General features: G+C 41.5%; 2 protein-coding genes across 5 annotated transcripts; one reads left to right on the plus strand and one right to left on the minus strand.

Moving 5' to 3' along the window:
* Nucleotides 1–6: 6 nt before the first annotated feature.
* LOC136430010 (disks large 1 tumor suppressor protein-like) lies at nt 7–10,672 on the minus strand. The gene is made up of 9 exons (XM_066420227.1): nt 10,318–10,672; nt 6,274–6,428; nt 5,687–5,789; nt 4,780–4,935; nt 4,261–4,385; nt 2,232–2,409; nt 1,769–1,806; nt 817–868; nt 7–569 (listed from the first exon to the last, which is right to left on the minus strand). The coding sequence occupies exons 1-9, from the start codon at nt 10,334–10,336 to the stop codon at nt 526–528; spliced, it is 870 nt and encodes a 289-aa protein (XP_066276324.1). The 5' UTR covers nt 10,337–10,672; the 3' UTR covers nt 7–525.
* LOC136430011 (chlorocatechol 1,2-dioxygenase-like) lies at nt 4,834–16,814 on the plus strand. Of its 4 annotated transcripts, none has more exons than XM_066420230.1 (5): nt 4,834–4,947; nt 13,181–13,298; nt 13,940–14,029; nt 14,489–14,614; nt 16,366–16,814. In XM_066420230.1, the coding sequence occupies exons 2-5, from the start codon at nt 13,204–13,206 to the stop codon at nt 16,583–16,585; spliced, it is 531 nt and encodes a 176-aa protein (XP_066276327.1). In that variant the 5' UTR covers nt 4,834–4,947; nt 13,181–13,203; the 3' UTR covers nt 16,586–16,814. The 4 variants fall into 4 exon arrangements, with proteins under 4 accessions (XP_066276327.1, XP_066276328.1, XP_066276326.1 ...); XM_066420231.1 differs by having other exon boundaries at nt 13,940–14,010; XM_066420229.1 differs by lacking the exon at nt 4,834–4,947 and adding an exon at nt 12,729–12,900 and having other exon boundaries at nt 13,183–13,298.
* Nucleotides 16,815–17,423: the final 609 nt, after the last annotated feature.

Consider the following 17,423-nt stretch of genomic DNA (forward strand, 5'->3'; position numbering starts at 1 on the left):
TATGTGTGTATTGAAGGATTCTTCTAATCTTTATTGGGTATTTTCTATACATATACATTTACAGACATTCATTCTCAATATGCCAACTACAATGTATACCTTTCTTAGACTTAAGCAACTATGGGGGAAGGAACTAGATCTAGTCACAAGTTGATTTATGTAGTTTCTATATACTGAAATACATGTTTGTCCTATATCACTACTTAGCCTCAACAGTTATGACAGACTGAAAACATAGATCACAAGTATGTAAAATTGGCACAACTATGCTAATATCATGATGTGAGCCCTTTTCCAAAGTAGACATGGACTCTTTTTGCAGTCATACCCATCAGCCAAAGATTTTTTTTAAATACATACAAAGTGCATTGTACACCTCACAATTTGCATACAGTATTAAGGTAATAAGTTACGCATAATATATCTTTTGCCAGAGGTGTTATGATATGAGTGGGATAGGACACTGGAATTCCTAGTCCCTTGCAACATGTGAAGCTTTGGTTCCCGTTCACATCTTGAGTTCTTCTATCCTGGACTGTATTGAAGTGTCTTGTAGTACTCATCCATTTCTGTAGGGAGAAACATAAGGAATGGTCAAGCCTCAGCATAGGTCAGTACAATTTTCACAAGTGCCAAAAGTCAATGTAGCAAGAAACCAGTTCCTCTTGATAAATTGTCTGATCATGGCACATGACCACAATTTGTTCATTTTTATTTAGAAAGTAGATCCATAGTCATATTTACTTACCAAGTAAACATTTGGATGATTGACTTAAAAATATTAATATCTGTAAATAGTTATTTTTGAAAACCTACCTTCAGGGTTGTATAAAACCATCAAGGAAACTATGGTCCCCACTGGTAAGTTCTGAAACAGAAGTTTCAGAGTTAAATACATCTTGGAGATGATAAATTATACAGAGTCTCAAACTATGTTGTCTCTCAGTAGGTACCTCGAAGTAAAAGCAATTCAGCGCTGGACACAGGTGTGAGTCATGGCACCAGGTACAGCAATGTGTGAGGGTCATTCTACACCAAGGACAGCTCTGAGATAGCACCAGGTACAGCAATGTCATTCAGCACCAAGGACAGAACTGAGAGCACCAGGAACAGCAATGTTTGAGGGTGATTCAGCACCAAGGACAGAACTGAGAGCACCAGGAACAGCTGTGTGTGAGGGTCATTCAGCACCAAGGACTGAACTGAGAGCACCAGGAACAGCAATGTTTGAGGGTCATTCAGCACCAAGGACAGCTCTGAGATAGTACCAGGTACAGCAATGTGTGAGGGTCATTCAGCACCAAGGACAGAACTGAGAGCACCAGTAACAGCTGTGTGTGTGAGGGTCATTCAGCACCAAGGACAGCTCTGAGAAGCACCAGGAATAGCTATGTGTGAGGGTCATTCAGCACCAAGGACTGAACTGAGAGCACCAGGAACAGCAATGTTTGAGGGTCATTCAGCACCAAGGACAGAACTGAGAGCACCAGTAACAGCTGTGTGTGTGAGGGTCATTCAGCACCAAGGAAAGCTCTGAGAAGCACCAGGAATAGCTATGTGTGAGGGTCATTCAGCACCAAGGACAGCTCTGCGATAGCACCAGGTACAGCAATGTGTGAGGGTCATTCAGAACCAAGGACAGAACTGAGAACACCAGGAATAGCTATGTGTGAGGGTTATTCAGCACCAAGGACAGCTATCATTCACATTTAATGTTGGATATGTGACCCTATGGTCAGCATCACATAATATTGTTAAGGCAACTCACCAGAATGTAGTCAGCAGCTGCCAAATGGGACCGGCCCCCTGCAAGAATAATTAGGTATTAAAAAAACAGAAGTGTATTACTTGATGAATCTTCTGTAAATGTGACCATGAATGCTCCAAGTGATGATTTAGATTAGAATTAGATTGTAAGTGCTGTGTAAACAAAGCTAAGCATCTTAAAGTAAACACGATTACAGAAACTCTCCAACTCAACCAGGGCTAGCTGTCTCCAACTTCAGATTCTTATCCGTCCCACTCAATGTTTACAATCCATTTTTGCTTATTTCCGTTGCTTAATTTGTAATCTTAGGCTTTTGAAAATACAATTTTATTAATTTCATGTCAAGTTCTGATATTTTGGATGGACGGCTTGAATTTCTTGAGCAAATGAGCAAATTTCTGTCCAGGGATTTAACAATGGGTCCTGGAGACAGCACTGAACTTAACTACATTTCACCACCTACCTAAGTCATAATTATCTACTTCAACAATTTGGTCCCCTATAAGGAGCCTCCCGTCCATCCAGGCCACGCCCCCGGGTGTGACCTCAGAGATGAAAGTCCCATGATGCTCTGATCCCACCAGTTTCAGTCCTAGGCCCCCTACACCTTTGATGACTTCTACTAGTCGCAGTTCTTCCGACTGTGACAACACAAACAATGAAGCTTAATTAGTACTGTATACTTGTTTATGTTTGTTTGTTTATTTTTATTTTACCAGGGGAGTCATATCGCCAGCTGGCGTTTTTCAATGAGCCCTGGGGGGGAAATCCCCAAACAAAGTTGTTTACATAAAATAACAAGTAACAATACATAATGTGAAGTAAAATTGATATGAAACCAAAGTAACTTAGATAACATATCAAACAAAACATAATATTACCAAATATATAAATCAACATCATATACTAAGTGACAAAATATAATGGAATAAAATGAAATGAAATCAGGTTGAATTTGCATATCAATGTTGACATAATGTGAAATCATATTAATAAATGAGTGAACCAAAAATATATTTACATAAGAGATAACCGAAATTTAAACACTAGTTGAGTTCTCTTGTATATATAGTTTTGAAAGCACCGATAGATGTTGCATCTCTTACTTGTAGTGGCAGTGAGTTCCATAGGACCGCGCCAGAGAAAGAGAACGATCTCTTCTTGTACTGTAGGCGTGCTTTTGGTAGTTGAAGCCCCCCCTGTGTGCTGAAACGGGTGTTGTGTGTATGGGTATGGGCAGAAGTTGTGAAAAGTTGGGACATGTGTGGTGGTGATAGGTCATTTAGTGCTTTGTACATTAAGACGGCCTTAGCTCTTTTGTGGAGCCTCTCTACAGTGGTCCAGCCTAGTAAATTCAGAACGGTTGCGCTGGGAGTGTGGCGGTCGCACCCTAACACTACCCTGCCTGCTCTGTTCTGCAACTTCTAGAGTTTATCTAAGCACCCCTTACCTCCCTGGTCCCAGACACTGCTGCAGTATTGGATGTGGGGGAGAAACAATGTATTATAGATTACCAGCATAGCTTGCCTGTTCAAGTATGGACTGAGGCATTTCATAATTCCAATTGTCCGAGCTAATTTCTTGGAGACAAGTAGAAAGTGGTCATTCCATAGTAGGGCATTGTCAATGACAACTCCTAGATACTTAAACGTGTCGACTTGTTCCAAGTCTGTATTAGCTAGGGTAAGTTGTAAATGCTGGTCAGAGGCTCTGGATCTTTGAGAGGCAACCAGCATAGATTTACACTTGGTAGGGTTTAAAGAGAGCTTATTGGCGATAAACCACTGAACTAGCCGGGTAGAGTCTTTCTGGATTGTTTCCTGTATTGTTTGTATTCTATTGTGTGCGAAGTATAAAATGGTATCGTCTGCATACATGGCTACTTTACATGACCGTATGCAGTTAGGCAAATCATTGATATACACAATGAAAAGGAGGGGTCCAAGAATGGACCCCTGCGGAAAAAATCTATCCAGTAACTTGAGTAACTTTTGTCTTGTGACGTTATATCTTCTTACCTAGATGTCTAACCTTCATCATTGCATGTAGCCTTAGATCCTTAGTGTACTACCTCAGAAGAGCGCAAATACTGTACATGTAGAAATGTTCGCAGTCGTTTTATATTCGTAGTTTTCACGGTGAACTTTTACTGCAAACATAAAAAACCCGCAAAAAGCCGTTCCATTGTGTGACTGTAGCACTACTATTGCTTCAAACGTTAACACTCCATTTCTCCCTACCGCGAAATTAAATCCCCAAAAACATTTCTACATTTACAGTACTGTACTTTCAATAACTATATACAGTACTAGGCTTATTACTTCTAGAACAACACGTGATTGATGTTGCATTGTTTCAGTGTGAACATTCTGTAATCTGTAGTAACAAAACAGTAATCACCTACTAGGTAGAAAATATGTGCATATATTACAGATTTGCCACAATCTAAAGCACGCCTGATGTTAGGAGATCAAAAGTTCCTAAGACTTCACCTGTCTATCAAGTGATGCCATGTCCTCATCAGCCACACAGTACCACTCATTGTCAAAGCTGCTTTGGTGGTCTATTCTCTGTCGCTTTGGTTCAGGTTGATCAGGCATTCTCGACTCTGCATCATCTGCAATGGTAGAAACAGGGAAGTCAGTACAACACAACCCACTTTCAATACTGCTTATTTTGTAAATTGTAAACTTGATGTCACAGAAGCAGTGGATTGCTCATTCCTTGACAAACACTGGAGCTGATCAGTCGAAAATTTGGGTAAGTCCAATTTTTGTGTTGGCAATTACAGTTCAACTTTAATTCAGATACAGATTGACTTTCAAGTGAATTTGACTTTAACTTGACTTTATTCAAATTGCAACAACACAACACAATGTGCAGAACCAGGCAGCAAATGCTGGCCAGTGTACACTCAGGTGTAGCGAATGCTAATGAATGCTTTACACAGGTGTTTATGAATATGACTGCAATGAGCTAACAAAATGAAATATGCCATTGGAAAGGCTCACGTTTTCTGCAGTTCCCTGAACATCTGCAGGTGGCGCTGCTGGGGACATTGTCCTCCAGGTTCCTGAGGAAGGGTGGTGTCCTACAGTGGGGGTTGGGGGATGAGGCTGTGGAAGGGAAGTCCAGGCTACTGAAACCTGTCCTGCACCAGGGGTCTCCTGAAACAGTTAAGTTAAATAACAAGCTTTTACAAAATGAGTCCATCAAAATGTACACTATCAATCTAAACTGTGTAGTAGGATCGTGTCTACATGTAGCTATCAATGGCAACATTTTGTGACAATGTCAGTACAAAATCTTCATGATTCTGAAGCTGTTACATACATTCAAAAACAGGTACATGTAACATGCAAACATTTTCAGCATACTGCACTAACAGTTTGTAGACATGGTTACCACTGTTAGATAGAAATTTTGTAGATTTAATTGATAATTTGTATTGTATAATGTTGATGTTGTTTTTAGTGTGTGGGAGGGCAACTTGAAAAGGTGTCCATATACCTGTTTGGCCCTCCCTTTCATGTTGTGATGAATTCATATAAACAAATAGCACTCATGAGTTTATCATTCCCTGCAATGTAACCATGCATTTGTAGAATAAATGTAGAAGCTGGGGAGTTTCTGAGACAACTTGTCTTTGAGAAACCTCAGGACATTTTGACAAATGTGAATGCGGAAATGTTCGTGGTGGTTTTATGTTATCAGTTTTCGCGGCGACCGTTTCACCGCGACCTTAAAAGCACTGCAAACATTTTTGTCCAATACTGTAGCAGTATGTTACTATAGCTCTGCCACCAACTTAAAAACAGCGCGAACGTCTCCATTTTCCCTTAAGCGCGAAATAAAAACCACATGAACTTAAATGCATTTACAGTATGGTGAGTAATGAAAAGAATTAAGCTGTCTAACCAGGGGGAGTACTGGAGAAACTGAAGTCCTGGTCTGTGCTGCTGTCTGCACCAATCAGAGCCACCTGAGCGCTGTCACTCCAGTCTAGCGAGAACTCCAGGGTCTGGGGAGATGACCATATTTGGGATAAGGGACAGCCCATTTCAAAATTTATGAAGAATGGGTGGGGATGGTAAGAAAAAGAGTAAAAAAGATGAGTTAGCTTTAACTAAGGTACTAACTGCAAGTTTTAGCATTTCAGATGAGACCTTGTTTTTACAAACAAGTCCCCATAGGCAGCCCCATGCTCCCACACACTAAGTTCCGAAACCCCCACATTCTGACACCCATATATTAGGGTTAGGGTTTGTTGAAACATAGCCGCGCCAACGTCTGTACATAAGGGTTTAATCCCATGAACTAGTGTTTATGACTTCAGCAATGCACGATTCAAATGTATTACACCATCGACCAAATGCAAATGGGATTTCATCCAAACTTGATTGTTGTTCTCAATTTGTCAGTCAATAAACTAAAAGCAAGCATTCAATAAAGGTATGTAATTGTTATATCTTTTATGCATCACAATGAAGTAGCAACTGATGCACCTGAACATATTGCTGACAGATGTCTATGATAGCGTAGAAGAGCCTGCTCTTCATCATGTGGAGTGCACATCTCAGCACGTATCTGTGGACAGTGTCCTCGGGATCAGTCAGGGACTTAATCACAGACTGGAGGGCCTGGACAGCTCGGTCTATATCTGCAGGGGGAAGACAACATGGCTAAGAAGTACAGGGGTTACTGTAAATGCAGAAATGTTCACAGTGGTTTTATGTTAGTGGTTTTCGCCACTGCAAACATTTTGTCCAATATTGTAGCGCTACTGCAAACTTCAAACCACTGGGAACACTCCATTTTAGCCTTAGCGTGAAATAAAACCACACAAACTTAAATGCATTTACAGTACCGGTACTGTAAAAGGGGAAATGTTTGCGGGGATTTAACTTTGTGGTAGGGAAAAGTGGAGTGTAACAGTAGTTTTTAGTTTGGGGTGAACACTGCTGTACAGGCTTTTGCTGTTAAAAGGGAAATGTTTGTAGTGGTTTTAAGTTTGAAATGAAGAGGCCACCATAAAAACAGCGAACGTAAAACAACTGGGAACAGTTCTGCTCTATTCAGTTTTGCCTATTGTAATTTTTTCCAATTGGTGCCTTCAATGATTTTACTGAAAACTGGCGACTAAATTGCATTGCATTTTCTGACACAACAGCTTTTGGTACTGCATTATGTTGCCATTTCATTTCTTTTCAGCCTTTACCCAGAAACTTTGACGTGGATGTGCCCCAAACTAAGATATCAACTTGTTACTGCCCTTAGGTATGATGAGGATGTGAGAAAGGTCATGCCAGCTATGTTAAAAGTCAGGACCATAGTTTCAATAAAAACAAGAGTCTTAGGACCCAAAATCTCCATGAAACTTTGTTTTTTTATTAAACCAGTTCCCCCCATTCTATATCGATCAATGGTATGACCCACACTGGCCGGGCAAGGGGAGAAGTGGCTATAAATAGCTACTGACCTAGATAAGAGACCAACAGATGGTGCGACCTCAAAGCCCACAATAGAGTAGATATTCCTCATTACTTATGCAAATTCAGTATGAATTTGCATAAGTAGCACTTCAGTTTGCACATCTCTGTCCAACCTACCTGCATATCAAATAACATGAAAATCTGTCGCTCCTTTCTTCAGTTATTCTCCTTGCAAAATATTTACAAACACGCCATTGCAGTTCCAGTGACACATACCAGGGGGCCCAAAATCGACCTTGACCTTTCTCCTCCCAGCACCCACCCACATACCAAATATCATTTCAATCCATCCACACGTTCTTCAGTTATGCTGATTTTAAGCGTCCGGTGACACATACATACACACACGGTGACACAAACATACACACACGCGCACACACACGCAAACACACTAACTTCGCATGATTTGCACTTCAGTGCGTACATCTCTGTCCAACCTACCTGCGTACCAAATAACATGAAAATCTGTTGTTCCTCTCTTCAGTTATACCCCTTTAGAACATTTTTACAAATAGGCCATTGCAGTTCCAGGGACACAAACCAGGGGGCCCAAAATCGACCTTGATCATTCTCCTCCCAGCGCATACCCACATACCAAATATCATTATAATCCATCTACACGTTCTACAGTTATGCTGACTTTAAGCATCCGACGACACCCATGCAAACGATTTACCTCCTTACTTATGCAAATTCGGTCTCATTTGCATAGTTTGCACTTAAGTGTGTACAACTTGGTCTAACCTACCTGTGTACCAAAGAACATGACGATCTGTCGATCCACTCTTCAGTTCTTCTACATTGAAGATTTTAACAAATACGCCATTGCAGTTCCAGTCACACATGCCAGGGGGCCCAAAATCGACCTTGACCTTCCTGCTCCTAACACCCACCCACATACCAAAAATCATTACAATCCATGTACAGGTTCTACAGTTATGGTGACTTTAAGCGTTTGGTGACACATACATACACACAAACACCAAACGCAAGCAAAACAGTACCTCCATGAAAAAGCCTTTTTTCATGGAGATAATAAATTGATAAGACAGATGTTAGCATAGGGCTTTTTTATCCCAAAAGGTAGGTGTCACACAGGATTTCTTAATCTTCACCATTACACCTTCACTGATAACCTCCCCGCCTTCATTATAATTACAGTAATTTCCATTTTGATTAACACTGATGAGAATTAAATCCATGAATACATGTAGACTAATGAGATCAAAATTCCTCCGAAGTAAAAGTCAGGCAGGGACAATCCATTGTAAGCTATGGTTGGGTGTTCAATGTTATCTTGCTTATCTGACTGATAAGTACTCCCCCATGTCACAGTTGGTTAGTCCCCACTGACATGTAATCCCACAGAGCAGCTGCATCCTGTCCACAGTTTACATGGACTAGCAGGGGGACCCATTGTTATAAACAGAGTACTGCAAATGCATTTTATTTCGCGCTATGGCGAAAATGAAGTGTTCGCAGTGGTTTTTAGTTTGCGGCAGTGCTATAGCCACATACTGCTACGGTATTGGACAAAAATGTTTGCGGTGGTTTTAAATTTGTGGTGAAACGATTGCCGCAAAACCCGTGAAAACCACCGCGAACATTTCTGCATTTACAGTATCTCTCAGCTAGAATGTCAGTCCAACTGTTTAAAGGGCACTTGTAATTCACGTTTGGCTGTCAGTTTGGTACCATAAAGACAATCAAGGATCATTGAGACAATATTTACAGTAATTGAGGGTACTTAACCAGTAAATTGAAGTTGAGTATGTGTGAAATTAAAAATTTGTCTCTCCTCATACCAGGTAATCCTTAGCAATAACATGACAAGTCCCAGGTGGTAACTTTATCCTCACTGGCACAGGAGGGGAGGTTCTTTAATTGGGTTATTCCATTTTCTTCATCAGGAGGGTCCATGGCAGACTACAGTTTAAGACTTTTTTAGACCTCTTGATCCTAAAAATCTACCATTTATGTCATTCTATTCCCTATAACCTCCTTGATTCTACTCAGCAATATCTTTATCTTAATAACTTTTTGTCACTTCTACTGCAGCATTTTATTTTGTACCATATTACAGATGATGAATACACTAAATATCATCATCATGACTTCAGAATTTTTCTTGCAAAAACTGTAAAACCGCCATCATGGGATGGGAGTGCCAGAAAAGCTTAGCCTGGGTAGCAGTCTCCGTAGTAACCGCTGGCTTCAATTTTTTCCGTGGTTTAGCAAGCGAAAAGATTGAGCCAGCGGTTACTACGGAGGATGGTACCAAGTAAAGTTCCAAGAGCTGAACAATCCAAATGTAGACATCTGGAAACTATGAGTCAGAGAGGGAGGAATGGAGGGAGGGCGTATGGAATGGACTCCCGGGGAAGTCTGGAATTCACTCAGTCAAGGTCAGGACATTATAGGTCAGGTTCAACTGATTGAAAACAAATCTAAAGTATGGAACGGACACATACACCATGTTTTGATATTAGAAATCAACTTGTCGATAAATTTGCTAGCTTCTGCTAAATGCTTCCTGCAGATTTGATGATTTATTTCATTGACCTTTGTATAGCTGTGTAAAATGAAGGTCAGGTAACAAATTTGGCAGGGTTAAACTGTTAAACGGCTAACAGTTAGGTACAAATCTAAAGAGACCCCCCCCCCGAGATCGTTATCCTGTGGTCTGTTGATATCTCTTTCAAGACCTTAAAACTTACTGTCTGTAGGCTGGTTTAAAAGTATTGTTATGACCAAGTTAATGAAACAATTAAATTTCAGAAGAAAATGTTAAGCCGCTGTGACCTTTTAAATAACAAGCAATCGATGTTAAGTTTCAGGTTCAACTGCAACTTAGACAAATCATGTGTATCCCGATCCACTCAAACATAAACGTAAGAGCGAGTACGTTTTCTTAAGTAAACATATTCTTAAACTTCTTAAAGTCTCTCTGAAAGTTTTATAGGACGTATCGATCACTCGGGGAAGATTTTAGTTAATGTATATAGTATACTGTTACAATTATGAAACAACGACAGTGAAACTCCAACACTTCCTCACCTTCTTTGATGATCGGCATTTCCCCGACTCAGAGTTCACGCGAAGCTCCGTTTGATCATATCTCGCCGTTCTCCAAGTATCAGATCAAACTAAGGTAGCTCCTTTCTCAGGATTCCAAACATTTGGACTTGTGACTTCCATACCCACGCTGGTTGCCATCTTGGAAAGTCTTTGACCCAAAACGAGGTCGCAGACGCGAGATTCTTATCTTAGCTCGAATCTTTAATCATGGCAGGCCGGGGAGGTACTGTAAATGCAGAAATGTTCGCGGTGGTTTTATGTTCGCGGTTTTCGCAGTGAACTCTTTACCGCGAACTTAAAATCACGACAAAAAGCCGTTCCATTGTGTGACTGTAGCGCTACTATTGTTTCAAACGTAAACTGAAAACCACAGCGAACACTCCATTTTCTCCATACCGCGAAATTAAATCCGCGAACATTTCTGCATTTACAGTACTTTGAACGGGTGCCAGGTTGAGGGAATTTATGGAAGGGAAGGGAATTCTGACTCATGTACAGGGGTGGACCGCGTTAGGATCTGAGAGAATAAGAGGTCTTAAACTTTAAAATCAAATTCAAGGACAAGCTGATGAAAATTCCACAGAGAAATTGAATTGCATTAGATTACATTTTGTAATTGTTTTGAATTAGGCCACGTTGATTTAATTATGGATTGTTATGGATAACATCCGCGCGCGCATTAATTTTTGTCCATTTCCAAATTTAAAAAAAAAAGTTTTCTTCTATATATATACCGTAAGTTGCAAAAAGATTTTTCGGAAAACGGATACTAATATCGTAGAACTAAGTCAAAGAGGAAGATGTGAATGAACAAAGATGAAGAATCCATTAATTGGTATACCATTCTCTGCGTGTTTAGTGTTTGTTCAACCTTTTTGACCACGTAACGTTGAATATTAAATTTCATAATGAAGGCAATTTTGTTTTTGCCGAACTTTTTTTATTCGCACGCTCGCATCAGTTTTGGGGTTCCCAGAGGATGTCATCCATATAATGAAATCAACATGGCCTTTCTCTTTTGTTGTGGTTGCTTGTTTATTGACAAGTGTATCACTGTCACGTGGTGTTTCTCAGTAATCTCTTTCAAAATGTGAACAACACATGCTTCACGTTGGTAATTCTGTCCGTTTCCAGATGTTTTCTAGGGAAACTCAATAAACACTTTTGCATGGGGGTACGGACTACGGATACTTACATGGGGAAACGGGGCAGATGTTACGGTGACTGGCTCTCATAGGAAAGCAAATTAAAATGCACTAAAACAAGGCTTCATAAAAGTTCTAACCCAAATTTCAATATCACAAATTCTGCTGCACCTAAAAGTCAGAAGGGTCTGTTTCATGAATATGGAAAGAAAATCGGCACTTGGCCAGCTCAAACTCCCTGTAAAGCCAAAAGTAGAGCAGAAACCCTAGCTTTGACCCCAGTTTTCTTCTGTATACATCCACTGAGGGCCAGAAGAACCCAACAACTCACCCATGTCCTTCCGCCAACTAAGCTGCTGAAGTAAACAACTTTTGCATCGGGGTAGTACGGACACTTTTGCATTGGGTACGGACACTTTCACATGGGGGTACGGACACATTCGCATGTGGGTACGGTCACTTTCGCACGGGGGTACTTTTGCTGATGCCACCGGTGACCAGACAGCGTATTCAAAGTCTCCTTATTTGCGGTTCTGCTTGAGAGAGCATTCCTCATTTCCAAGTGCTGAATCTTGAAACAGACTATATATGTTCCAGAGAAAGCTTTGGGGATTTAGTGATTTTTACCGTTACAGGTATTTATATTTCATATTCTATTAGCATGGAAATCTACTGAATGACAAATACCTCAAGCGAACCCTAGCGGTTCCCTGAACGGTCGTCTTTGGCCGGGAAGGCGTTCGTTACGTCACCGTCAGTGAGAGTCTGTGTCGTGCAGAGTACTACGTCGTACACGATGTATGTAGTCAAAACAGTTAGTGCCCGGCAGCATTACATGTTATCAATATGATGAGCTTACATAAGGCCAGATGAAATTTTCTCATCGAGCAACCTAACTCACGCCGTCACACTGATGCACAACATCCTCCACGTATCCAGACAGGAAGGGTCCTTATCACCAAGGTGGCCTTGGTGATATAGATTTGTCAAAACTTACTTTGGTAAATTAAGCACAAAAAGTAGCAGAAATTGTATACAAAATAAATGGGCACGATATAGTATGGTACCATTTCGTAAGTGGTCACGTATCATGTTTGAAAAGACGGAGAGGCTAATTTTCATAAACGTTGTATCAAATATAAATAATATAAGCAGTAGGGTACCGCCCTTGAACGGGTCCCGTGCTACGCGCGTGTTGTGTGTGTAAGATAAGAGATCGTGTGTATAAGGTATGTGTAAAGTATAAAAGATAAACAAAGGTCGTACAGCTAGGTTCTCTGAGGACACAGAGACCGAACGTTGTACATGTTCACCGTCCTATATTTTCAGTCCTCTGTAAGGATGCTTGCGCCACTTGTCTGCCTGTTCATCTTGCTTGGTACAGCTTGTGCCCAGTTTGTGCCCGGCACGGATACTGGTAAGATAGACTTTACATTCTGACTTCTACACGCCCTCTAAAGTGGGGCAAGCCTGAATGCCATCCTAGTTAGTTCAAGGGCTCGAGCACTCCCATGTTGGTGAAGGGCGAGTATGGGTCACCGTCAGGCTAACTGGCGTGGGGACGCTGCGGCCCTGAACAGTCAGAGTCTGTGTTACAAGGACTAGGTTATTGTCACTTCAGTAAAATTGCATGATCTAGTTTGTAAAGTAAAGCTTCTACAACTCTACAGTCTGCATCACTGGTTTCTCCCCTGTACAGGCTGCTCAGTAACCCCCGGAGATGTCCTGGGTCCCTACTACGTACCCGGCACGCCTGTATCCCGTACCATGTGCCTGGGGACGTCTGACGACGATTACATGTTCGTCAAGGGAACGGTAAGAGTTATACCAATTCAGCTTTACTAACACCCCAAAAGACTCAATCAGGGGTATAGCAGGGGGAGGAAGCACCGGGCTAGGCCCAGGGCGGTCAAGCCTCTAGCCAGGAACGTCTAAAATAATTAAATGGAAAATTGAAGAAAAAATGAAAGATTGAAACAGTAAGGAACGTAGCGGGCAATTAGGGGACTTTCTTAATCTATTTAATAATAAATATTGCCCCTACACACCGTCAACTTCGCATCACGATGTACTAGAATCATTCAGCGCGACTTTGGTATATGAGATATATGGCTTTACTTATTCCTAACATCTTCTTTGACTTTGGAATTGATCTTGCCATCCTTCAAGATAAGTATCCATTATCCTAAATATTTTTCGTGCAATTTACAGCATATATATTTACTCATTTTGTAGCTGCGTTGTATACGATTGACAGTATGGTCCAAAACGTTTTTGTGTGTGTATGGAAACGGACAATTTGTTGCGCGTGCAGATGTCCTCCAAACAATCAGATCAACATGGCCTTATTAGAGTCCAACTGAAGGAGGAGTATCTATATTCAAAAATGGTAAATCTTATACCTTTCATCTTGTCTACTAAGTATTCTCTTAATATTTTTCGCTATGTGTCGTCAGGTGTACGACGTCCATTGCCACCCTGTGCATGGAGCAAGTGTTGAAGTGTGGCAGGCAGACAAGACTGGATTGTAAGGCATCTTACATCATGTATGCGCCAGTTCAACACTTAAACGTCTACGTTGTTTCAACGACTACTGATAGAAAAAAAACAACTTTCATACAAAAATAAATTGTACAGCAAGTAATTGTTGTACAATTTATCTGCACACAAATGCTGTTCAGTCAAGGTGCTACGGAAAAATAACTTACAATTTTGTATTCTTTACAAAGCGTTATGTTGATATGTTGGTGATAAAGAATAGCTATATCATGCATGGAAAGGAACAAAAGAATTAAACAAACTGAAAAACAGATGCCACACCAGTTATAGACTACTTTCATCTCCTTAATTTTAGAAGTTCGTACAAACAAGTTTATTTTTGCTTTGTAGTGTAAATGTAATAAATAATGAATGATAATTTTCGTGAAGTACTACGCCAACCTTCTCCACATGTCTCTGATGTTCGATGAAACATTGTAGTTGTTATTCTTTTCATGACATGTAAGGTACTATCACGACCGTTGCCGAGTGCAGTTCACTGCAGACCGCCAAGGCAAGTTCAGCTTTGTCACAACCTTGCCGGGAAAGTACCTGTTGGGTTACTACTACCGCCCCGCTCACATCCATTACCGGTGAGTATTTACCCACTTCCGCCCCGCTCACATCCACTACCGGTGAGTATTTACCCACTGCCGCCCCGCTCACATCTACTACTGGTGAGTATTTACCCACTACCGCCCCGCTCACATCCACTACCGGTGAGAATTTACTACTACCGCCCCGCTCACATCCACTACCGGTAAAAATTTACTATACTACCGCCCCGCTCACATCCACTACCGGTAAAAATTTACTATACTACCGCCCCGCTCACATCCACTACCGGTAAAAATTTACTATACTACCGCCCGCTCACATCCACTACCGGTAAAAATTTACTATACTACCGCCCGTCACATCCACTACCGGTAAAAATTTACTATACTACCGCCCGTCACATCCACTACCGGTAAAAATTTACTATACTACCGCCCGCTCACATCCACTACCGGTAAAAATTTACTATACTACCGCCCGTCACATCCACTACCGGTAAAAATTTACTATACTACCGCCCGTCACATCCACTACCGGTAAAAATTTACTATACTACCGCCCGCTCACATCCACTACCGGTAAAAATGTACTATACTACCGCCCGCTCACATCCACTACCGGTAAAAATTTACTATACTACCGCCCGTCACATCCACTACCGGTAAAAATTTACTATACTACCGCCCGTCACATCCACTACCGGTAAAAATTTACTATACTACCGCCCCGCTCACATCCACTACCGGTAAAAATTTACTATACTACCGCCCCGTCACATCCACTACCGGTAAAAATTTACTACACTACCGCCCGCTCACATCCACTACCGGTAAAAATTTACTATACTACCGCCCCGCTCACATCCACTACCGGTAAAAATTCACTATACTACCGCCCGTCACATCCACTACCGGTAAAAATTTACTATACTACCGCCCGCTCACATCCACTACCGGTAAAAATTTACTATACTACCGCCCCGCTCACATCCACTACCGGTAAAAATTTACTATACTACCGCCCCGCTCACGTCCACTACCGGTAAAAATTTACTATACTACCGCCCGTCACATCCACTACCGGTAAAAATTTACTATACTACCGCCCGTCACATCCACTACCGGTAAAAATTTACTATACTACCGCCCGTCACATCCACTACCGGTAAAAATTTACTATACTACCGCCCGTCACATCCACTACCGGTAAAAATTTACTATACTACCGCCCCGCTCACATCCACTACCGGTAAAAATTTACTATACTACCGCCCCGTCACATCAACTACCGGTAAAAATTTACTATACTACCGCCCGCTCACATCCACTACCGGTAAAAATTTACTATACTACCGCCACATTCACAACCGGTGAGTATTTTCTACAGTACCGCCCCGCTCACATCCACTACCGGTGAGTATTTACTACTACCGCCCCGCTCACATCCACTACCGGTGAGTATTTTCTACAGTACCGCCCCGCTCACATTCACTACCGGTGAGTATTTACTACAGTGACCGCCCCGCTCATATCCACTACCGGTGAGTATTTAGTACTACCGCCCGCCCGCTTACATCCATGTCTTTTTTGTTTTGTCACGCATTGGTTGCCCCTTGCGTAGAACATTCCTAACCAGACATACAATATAACGTAGTTGCAAGTATCTTTAGGAGAGTGGTGCGCTTCTTCGAAGGGTGGCATTTGCGGGCGCAGTGTGACAAGTGTTTGCAACTTTGTATGCTCCATGTAATCATTTTGAAATTTATTGCATGTAACGTTAATTTCAGTGTGACTGCGCCAGGCTACCGTGAGGTCGTCACCCAGCTGTACTTCACACATGACGACTCGCTCGGTGCGAACGACCCGTGCGACACGTGCAACTCAGGTAGCGCCGAGCTCATCATGGACGTTCGGGCACCGACCGCGGACGACTTGGTGCAGATCGCCCAACTCGTCACCTTTCCCGTCAACAAGGTCGTGGAGTTCAACCCCGTCATGGGCCACTAGTAACCACTGCAGCATCATAAGAAAGCCCAGAACGACAAGTGGTTACAGATCACAGCCTATGCGGAGGTCTGTAGGCACACAGCCTATGCGGTGGTCTGTAAGCACTTGTCGCTCTGGGCTTTCGCAGCATGAAAACGTATTGCTGTACGAAAAGACGCTTGTTACAATGCGTGGACTTTGCTTTACACGGTTACACAACTGAATCTGTGATTAAAACGGTTGAAGCTTACTCACTAGTACGAGTCTTCTTCTGATGCCACACTCTATTTGTCCATTAGACTACTCATAATACAAAATGATGCCACTCGACTTTATTTTCAATGCAGAACACAATAAACAGGCAAGAAGTGTCCAATAAGATCCAATAACATGTCGTTTCAAAGAGTCGTGCTAATTGATGGCAAGTCAAGGTCGTAACGTTGCAGTGAATATCACCGAGTTTCAGCGTTTACTTTGACAATATATCTAACGTTACATGGCATCCGTGCGGTTAACGGTGACGTGACACGTGATTCCTTCTTACGAGTAAGATACACTATGCACAGACTCTACTCCTGTTTGTTTGAGTCGGTCGCTAGTCCAGGCTAGGTGCGCTACGCATTTGTTTCTGCGTATAAATCGTTCATGAACAATATCAAGCAAACTGTTGAACATTGATGCATATAACGTTATGTAACGTTAATATATAAACTCCTCAAATAGTTCACAGTCAGTTCTATCTATATAATTTTGATAAGTTTATATTTGCAGTCAAAGCACAGTGTTTGAATATCGAAATTAACGTTAAAAAACAAACAAAAAACGTTACATGCGTAAAACAAAGATCATACAAACATGT

This window comes from Branchiostoma lanceolatum, chromosome 3 (genome assembly GCF_035083965.1).
Source record: "Branchiostoma lanceolatum isolate klBraLanc5 chromosome 3, klBraLanc5.hap2, whole genome shotgun sequence".
Taxonomy (NCBI): Eukaryota; Metazoa; Chordata; class Leptocardii; order Amphioxiformes; family Branchiostomatidae; genus Branchiostoma; species Branchiostoma lanceolatum.